This window comes from Anomaloglossus baeobatrachus, chromosome 5 (genome assembly GCF_048569485.1).
Source record: "Anomaloglossus baeobatrachus isolate aAnoBae1 chromosome 5, aAnoBae1.hap1, whole genome shotgun sequence".
Lineage (NCBI taxonomy): Eukaryota > Metazoa > Chordata > Amphibia > Anura > Aromobatidae > Anomaloglossus > Anomaloglossus baeobatrachus.
The window spans coordinates 423,940,509-423,949,527 of NC_134357.1; the positions used below are offsets into that span (position 1 = coordinate 423,940,509).

Below are 9,019 nucleotides of genomic sequence, written 5' to 3' on the forward strand. Positions count from 1 at the left end.
GCCACTACCAGACCGACCAGACTTGCTGTCTCAAGGGCCGTTTTTCCATCTGAATTCTGCGGCCCTCAACCTGACTGTGTGGCCACTGAGTCCTGGATCCTAGCGTCTTCAGGGTTATCTCAAGACGTCATTGCCACTATGAGACAGGCTAGGAAACCAACGTCCGCCAAGATCTACCACAGGACGTGGAAAATTTTCCTGTCGTGGTGCTCTGCTCAGGGTTTTTCTCCCTGGCCTTTTGCCTTGCCCACTTTTCTGTCCTTCCTTCAATCTGGACTGGAAAAGGGTTTGTCGCTCGGCTCCCTTAAGGAGGGACAAGTCTCAGCGCTCTCTGTGTTTTTCCAGAAGCGCCTAGCCAGACTTCCACAGGTACGCACGTTCCTGCAGGGGGTTTGTCACATCGTTCCTCCTTACAAGCGGCCGTTAGAACCCTGGGATCTGAACAGGGTGCTGCTGGTTCTTCAGAAACCACCATTCGAGCCAATGAGAGAGATTTCTCTCTCACGCCTTTCGCAGAAAGTGGTTTTTCTAGTAGCAGTCACTTCACTTCGGAGAGTGTCTGAGCTAGCAGCGCTGTCATGCAAAGCCCCTTTCCTGGTTTTTCACCAGGACAAGGTGGTTCTGCGTCCGGTTCCGGAATTTCTCCCTAAGGTGGTATCCCCCTTTCATCTCAATCAGGATATCTCCTTACCTTCTTTTTGTCCTCATCCAGTTCACCAATGTGAAAAGGATTTGCACTTGTTAGATCTGGTGAGAGCACTCAGACTCTACATTTCTCGTACGGCGCCCCTGCGCCGCTCGGATGCACTCTTTGTCCTTGTCGCTGGCCAGCGTAAAGGGTCACAGGCTTCCAAATCAACCTTGGCTCGGTGGATCAAGGAGCCAATTCTCGAAGCCTACCGTTCGGCTGGGCTTCCGGTTCCCTCAGGGCTGAAGGCCCATTCTACCAGAGCCGTGGGCGCGTCCTGGGCTTTGAGGCACCAGGCTACGGCTCAGCAGGTGTGTCAGGCGGCTACCTGGTCGAGCCTGCACACTTTCACGAAACACTATCAGGTGCATACCTATGCTTCGGCGGATGCCAGCCTAGGTAGACGAGTCCTTCAGGCGGCGGTTGCCCACCTGTAGGAAGAGGCCGTTTTACGGCTCTCTTACAAGGTATTATTTTACCCACCCAGGGACTGCTTTTGGACGTCCCAATTGTCTGGGTCTCCCAATGGAGCGACAAAGAAGGGAATTTTGTTTACTTACCGTAAATTCGTTTTCTTCTAGCTCCAATTGGGAGACCCAGCGCCCGCCCCTGTTTTTTTGTGTACACATGTTGTTCATGTTGAATGGTTTCAGTTCTCCGATATTCCTTCGGATTGAAGTTACTTTAAACCAGTTTTTAATTCTTTTCCTCCTTCTTGCTTTTGCACCAAAACTGAGGAGCCCGTGGGAGCACGGGGGGTGTATAGGCAGAAGGGGAGGGGCGTTACACTTTTAGTGTAATACTTTGTGCGGCCTCCGGAGGCATAGCCTATACACCCAATTGTCTGGGTCTCCCAATTGGAGCTAGAAGAAAAGGAATTTACGGTAAGTAAACAAAATTCCCTTCTTTACAGAAATAATGTAATTTAAATTGATAAATATTTGAAGGTTTTTGGGGTTTCTTTGTAAGTGGGTGCACCATGCCACTAGAACAGTGTTTTACAAAAGATCGAACGTTTATCAACAAAAAACCTCTATTTTGCCCAAAAACCGTGATGATCATAATTAGAGAACAACAATGACTAACACCAAGAGATTATAACTAATCAGTAGGAAGTGTACAGGCTTTTGCTTTGAATGACTTCAGCACATCTGTGGCCACAGGGCATCACTAGTTTCTCATACTGCTCTGATGTGATTTTGGTCCACTCTTCTTCCAGTCCTTTCTACAGTTCTTTGACTGTTGTGGGTTTCTTGGCCATAACTTTGTCACCAAGGATTTTCCAGAGGTTTTCTATCGGGTTTAGTTCAGGACTCTGGGCTGGCCACTTCATTGTTTCAATATTTTCTGTTTCAGGCAACTGCTTTACCAGTTTTGCTGTGTGGCAGGGGGCATTGTCCTGCATGAAAATTGCTGGCTGATTTGAGTAATGAACGCTAGTAAGGAACCATGTGTTCTTGAAGAAGGTTCTGATACACACTTGCAGTCACTCTACCATGTAGCTGTATGAGAGGTCCAACTCCTGCTGCAGAAAACATTCCCCAAACCCTGACACTTCCTCCACCACCTTTCACTGACTTCTTAACACACTATGGGTTCAATCTTTTCCCAGTTTGTCAACAAACATAATGTTTCCCATCAGACCCAAATAAATAAAACTTTCTATCATCACTAAAATGAACTGGGGACCACTGTCCACACAAAGTGATCCTCACCAAATGTTTTGATTCTTTCTGCTAATGAGCGGTTTGGTCACTGCAGAGTGGCTTTCAGTCCAAATGCTCTTAAACATCGTGACCCTGTATAATGAGACAGATCCTTAACTTGGTTAGTGCTGAACTGGTGAGTAATTCCAGCTGCAGTGTTGAAGCAATTACCCATGGAGATTCTCCACATTATCCTGTCCTCTCTTGCATTTGTCTTTCGAGGGTGAGCAGCCTTCTTGTGGGCACGTGAAAGAGTTTGATGTTGTTGTAAAGATGCAATATTCTCAAAATCAGACTTGGAACTACCAACTTCTCTTGCTATGGTCACACTTTTGGCCTTCATCCTGACAACCTGCTACTGGAGGGTTGATCACCCTGGAATGGCACACCATTTTTGCAAAGTCAGTGCAAACAGGAAAGCTAGGCTGCCTGTTACATAGGATTAGGCAGATAATTAAGGAAATTAGCACTAGATGCCAGATTAACACCAATAACTTGCAGGTATCTGAAAGTGTTCTCTAATTTTGATTCACTTTTTCATTTATTTCATTTACATTTTTATGTGCTTTACAATAAATTAAATTTATGAAATAAGCTTAAAATACTGCTAGTTTACTTATGTTAGGATATAATCACATAGGACTATGCAATGACTTTAACATTTAGGAACTTGTGTGTTGTTCTCTAATTTTGATCTCCAGTGTATGTCATAATTCTTGCAAAATTGCTTTGTTTTTTCATGTAACATCCTTCATATAATTCTTGTTAGCAACTTTTTTTTTTTCCCCTTATTTTCTTCCGCCCTTAATTATCTGTGACCTGCAGACGGAGCTCCATCATGAGCACAATGCCAATGTGTGTTTAGTATGGTCGTTGCATTTTATCTTCATCGCCAGGTTATTTACAGAGATATTCAAGGGTTTACTATTTGACTAAAAGGATGCCATTTTTTTTTCTTCTCCAAATCATAAGCAGTCAGCTTGAGTTGGCATCACCCTCCTGATAATTAACAGACATTTTCTTTTGTTTCTTTCAAGTGGGAACCGATGAGTCGCAGGAGAGCAGCATGACGGATGCAGATGACACACAATTGCACGCAGCTGAGAGTGATGAGTTTTAAAGCGGCCCTCTCTCCCCACCGGACATGTGGCGCTGTGGTGTCTGACTGTTATTTTACTCCGCACCACCCCAGCCTCACCCTTGCCTTCTCAGACGCCTTTCATGGGCTGCCATTTTGGTATCATCATCCTCATCGCCTCGGTCATCATTATCAGCCATTCCTCCTTTCCCCCCTCCTGATTTTAAAGTCCTGCAGAGAATTAAAAACTGTGCAATATGTGGGTAGCGCTCAGTTGGCTTCCTGCTTTTTTTTTTTTTTTTTTTTTTTTTACTTTTCTCAACTTTTTTGGGGCATGTCGGGGTGCAAAGCAGAGGTTGACCCCCATGATTGGCCTGTTCATACCCAAGAAGAGGATTAGGAACAACTCCCTTTTAAGACGAGCCTCCTCCAGTAGAAGCCTTGATTCCTGAAAACAGCTATGAGAAGCCTTTCTGCTCAGTTAACATTTCTTCAGCATTTTGTCCTCCTGATGAGGTGGCATCATATGATGTACTTACAGCGAGCCTCTAAACCATTCTCCTTCATTCTTTAGACCACGTCACCCACCTTCACATGGTTTCTTTTAATGCAAGGTACCCCTCCTCCCCAACCCTTTTTAGACGGATATGATGAGATCACCCCAAGGGTTCACATCGGACAACATATGGTGTAACAATGTTTGATTTCTAAATTTAGAATTGCACCAAAATGGTGTAAATTATTATACTGCAAGTGCGGGGTTCTTCCTATAAGGATGGAGCGTGAAAGCCATAATCCTACAAACATCCTCCCTTTTTGTTGCTCTGCTTTGTCAAGATCATTATGGTTGTATGCCTGATTGTGTGCTGAAAAAGACAGGATGGGAAAAACGTCTCATGGCCTTTCTTGACCCTTAGGAAATGAGGGCTGTCGCTCATTTGCCATAGTGATGCCCTCATTTTTTTCCTAGTAAACTTATGGTTAAGACTTCCTCTTTTCACAAAGAGCATGTATTAAAGCCCTGCAACAAACACAATCTCATTCTCACCTCTCCTCGTCTAAACGACACCATAAAAATATTTTTCTTGCTTTACACAAGATTTTTTTTTTTTTATTTGTCTCCCCGGCACTAAATAGGTTGCCATATTCCATGTCATGGTTCGGCTTTTCTGTACAAGTACTGTCACATTGTCCTTTCTCTCTGCTCAGGTTTCCTGTCCCGATGCTCTGGGCCTATCCGGCCTTCATCATCATATCTTACTTTACATAAAATTAGGAGGCTAAAATGAGTCCCTCTAAAATCAAGGATCACATGCCCACCTGGCCAGCTTTCTTTTGATGGACAGTTGTTCTTCGACCCTGGTCTTTTTAGGTGGAGCTTTTTATTGTGTGGATGTGATTTTTGTCTTTTTATTTCCCAGCCCTCCCTCTCCTCCTTTTTTTTATTTTTATTTTTATTTTGGGAAGTGTACAGTGTTCCACTATTTAGGCAGGAGGTTCCTGTTTAATATATTTTGCGAATCATTTAAGGATGTGAAAAAAATAAAAACTTCTTTTAAAAATGTCACCAGGAAAGTTAATGGATTAACACAACTGGAATCCGACTTGCAGGATGAGATGCCAGACACTGCGCTGCTACATTAAAGCCAATCACACAAGGCTGTAATGGTTTCTGCCCTAATGTGGAATCAACTTATAGAAACTTGACTGCAGAGAGGATCTACTTTTTTATTTTTATTTTTTTTTCCAGTGTTCAATAAATCATGTGGGTAGAAATCGGTGTGGTCGTGGACTACGTTAGCATCTTATTGTCAAGGGTGAATACTGCATTAAATAAGTCGCCAATCTCTATGTAAAAGGCTTTCATAACTTGCTGTATAGAAATGCGTTTTTGGTTTCCAACAAGGTGTAAATGGCAATTTGTAAGAAAAAAAAAAATCAACATTTTAATCAAATGGTTTCAATCGCCCTTCTCTCAGTTGATACCTTTGATTTGGACATTGATGATTCTACATTTCTCTCCCTTCCTTCATGAAACTGCAGTAGAGTCTATCCACTATAGAAAGCTATGCATTAGATGCAAAAAAAATTGCAAGTAAAAAAAAAAAAAAAGTGCAGTGGAAATAAAAAAACACTAGTAACTTAATTTAGCTAGTGAGTGCAGACCTGCTACAAAAGAATGTGTACCATCAAAAATCATCAAAAAACAGTGCTCCTCTAGGAAATGAAATATGCAATATACAGTGCCTTGCGAAAGTATTTGGGCCCCATTGAATTTTTTCAACCTTTTCCCACATTTCAGGCTTCAAACATTAAGGTAAAAATTTTAATGTTATGGTGAAGAATCAACAACAAGTAGGGCACAATTGTGAAGTTAAACAAAATGTACTGCTTATTTTAAACTTTAGTAAAAAAGAATAAACTGAAAATTGGGGCGTGCAATGTTATTCATCACCTTTAGGCTTTGTGCGCACTAGTGCGTTTTGCCCGCGGATTTACCCGCGGATTTGCCGCGGAAATTTCTTGAGAAATGTCTGCAATCTTTGTGCAGACATTTCCCAGCAAATTCTATGGTAAAAAAAAAAAGCTGTGCGGATTTTTCTCAAGAAATTTCCTTGAGAAGAATTTCTCGAGCAACTTTCTTGAGAAAATGAACATGTCCATTATTTCCGCAGGTACCCTGCGGATTTCGGCAGTACAGCCTGCAAAAATCCGCAGGGAACCACCCGCGGGCAAATCGCGGCAAATCCGCATGCGGATTTGGTGCGGATTTTTTCCGGAGGTCCGGAAATCTTTCACTCCCAGAAGTTTCTCAAATTTTCTTGAGAAACTTCACATTTCTAGTGCGCACATAGCCTTAGGCCCGTTTCACACGTCAGTGAAAAACACAGACTTTTTCACTGGCGTGTAAAACACGCACATGTCCCTGCGTGTGCCGTGAATCACGTGGGTTGTCTAAGTGCAATCCGGGCTCCGTTCTCAGTGGCCCGTGATTGCACTTAGAAATCAACTCACCTGTGCCCGCTCCCGCTCTCCATGGTGCTGAATCCTCCTGCGGTGCAGCATCCGGCCGGCGCTGACCCCTGCAGCAGCTGCTTCCGGGTCGGCTGTGTCGTGCATCATTAAGATGCGCGACAGTAATCAGCCGGCTTAGAAGCAGCAGACAGAACAGGCTGCAGACAGTGCGGCTGAAGCCGGGTGAGTTAAAATATTTATTATTTTAAATGCACTTTTTTTCTGGCACGTGTTTCACGGACCACACCACTGCGTGGTCCGTGGGACATCAGTGATGCCAGAAAAAAATGGACATGTCTCCGTGCGGCAATCACGCACACGCGGGTACGCTGCACGGAGACACGTGCAGTGAAAAATCACTGATGTGTGAGCAGACCCATTCATTATAATGGGTCTGCGTATGTCAGTTATTCTGGTATGTTTAAAAAAAGCACAAACGTACCAGAATCACTGACGTGTGAAAGGGGCCTTACTTTCAGTGCAGCAAACTCACTCCAGAAGTTCATTGAGGATCTCTGAATGATCCAATGTTGTCCTAAATGACTAGGACTGCTATCACCATTCATCAAACGCATGGGGGGAGGGGAGTGGGGTGATGAGTCCCCACCATATACAAAAGGCAACACACCTGAAAGACTATGGATTCTTTACAGTATACAAGGACCAACTTATAAAAGTTTTAAGCTTTAATATAAAAATATGTGACTTAACAGAAAAGAGAGGAAAAACAAGGCAATACACAAAAAAAGAAAACAGTTGTAAAATGAAAAATAACAAATTCCTAAACCTTCCCATCTGAAACTGTTCTGTTTCCTTATGGGTAGGTTTATAGATTGCATTCAGCTTGGCAAACCCCTACTTATAGCTTAACCAATCTTTTATATGCTTGGTCCTGGGCTTACGTTTCCAGGATGGTCTGCATAGTATTATGGAAATCCCAGGTTTGTAACTGGACCGTGGGCTATATGCAAGTGCATTGCATAGAAAACACCTGGTTTTCTTCACCCCGTCATAATAGTAACAGGGAGATGTCCAGCTTGTCTATAAAGGACAATCTCCCCAACCTTAGACGCACAGGGCCGAGGTGTTGTGAATGACACGATCTACGCTCAGTCAGTCCTCCTCATTGGCACTCAGTTCCTGTTGGCCTCCTGACCTGTAATGAGAGTTCATGAATGTTATGACCCCTTGTTGAATGTTAATTGTGAATGGCAGACCTTGGCCTCGATTCCATATTTGCATTTTTTTTAAGTCCGTTTTCTATTTTTGTCAAGTTGTAGTCACTGATGTTTATTGCATCAAATGTACCAAAATGGCGCCCACCATTTATTAATTTGGCTTTTTCCCTGTCCCTTATCATTTTTGTAACCTTTTGTGCAAAAGATGTGATGTTTGATTTTAGTGCATAAAATCCGTCCAGGGGGACTGGAGTAGAGTTGCACCAAACTTTGCAACTTTGTAAAAGTAGCAATTGAGGAATCTGCCGAAAGTATCTGAAATCGCCAGATTTTGCGCACAGTGGGGGGGGGGAAATACAAGCAAGCACATACGAAATATTTATTTTATTTATTATGCATTGCTTATATAGCACCAATATATTGCGTAGCGCTTTTATAGAAATCATTGTCCCCATTGCGGCAAACAATCTAAATTCCCAGTTATGACATTGGAGTGTGGGAGGAAACACACGTAAATTAGGGGAGAACATACAATAGACTTAAATAAGGCGCAAATAGTAAAAGTTAAACTGGTTCGAACAAAAAAGGACCAAAATACACACAACTAGACAAAAAACAGGGGCAGCAATGATGACTCTGGCCTTTACGAGTTAGATTACAAATATTCTAATTTCCTTTACAATCTCTATAATCAAGCAATCCCCATACATTTGTAATGTTTGTTGCTTTACCAGTGCAGTACAATGATGCATTCTATTTACTTGGGAAGTGATGAAACTTTTGGCCTTCATTCCTGTCCCCCCCAAATTGAACGGATTACACAATCATCGCATTTGAGGTATTTATTTATAAGTTTGGTTTAGGCCTCATTCAGACTTTTTTTTTGTTTTAGAAAGAATTCGTATCCATTATGGTCTATGGGGCTGTTTACATGTCCATGTTTTCTGGCAAACCAAATGTTCCCCCCAAAAAACAAGATCTACCCTATTGATCCGAGTCAAATATCAAACTTGCCAATGCAGTTCTATGGGACCGTAAGAATTCAGAAAAAGCACTCCTGATGGCATCCTAGATGTATCCCTAGTGCTGTCCCCTTTTTTTTTTATTTTATTTATTTATATATATGAGACCGTTTAATACATCAAAATATGGAATGTGGTGTACAGACTGGCCGTAGATTTTTCAGTCTCCTATATAGCTTTCAGACTGTTGAGTTGGGGGCAGGAGATCCACAGCCACTCTGTACTCTGAGTATGAAACCTGACAAACACTAATGGAAATAGGTTGTATGGACTACTCCTCTAGTTGTCAGTAGTTTGACACCGAGACGTACAACGTAATTACACCTGGTCAT

At 42.5% G+C, this 9,019-nt stretch overlaps 1 protein-coding gene across 3 annotated transcripts in view; it reads left to right on the forward strand.

Moving 5' to 3' along the window:
• CDC27 (cell division cycle 27) overlaps nt 1-5,248 on the forward strand; it is a 155,995-nt gene extending 150,747 nt beyond the window's left edge. For all 3 annotated transcript variants that reach the window (XM_075350303.1, XM_075350304.1, XM_075350305.1), the window contains one exon: nt 3,432-5,248. In XM_075350303.1, coding sequence (XP_075206418.1) covers nt 3,432-3,514 — 83 coding nt within the window. In that variant the 3' untranslated portion in view covers nt 3,515-5,248. The remainder of the gene's footprint in view (nt 1-3,431) is intronic.
• Nucleotides 5,249-9,019: the final 3,771 nt, after the last annotated feature.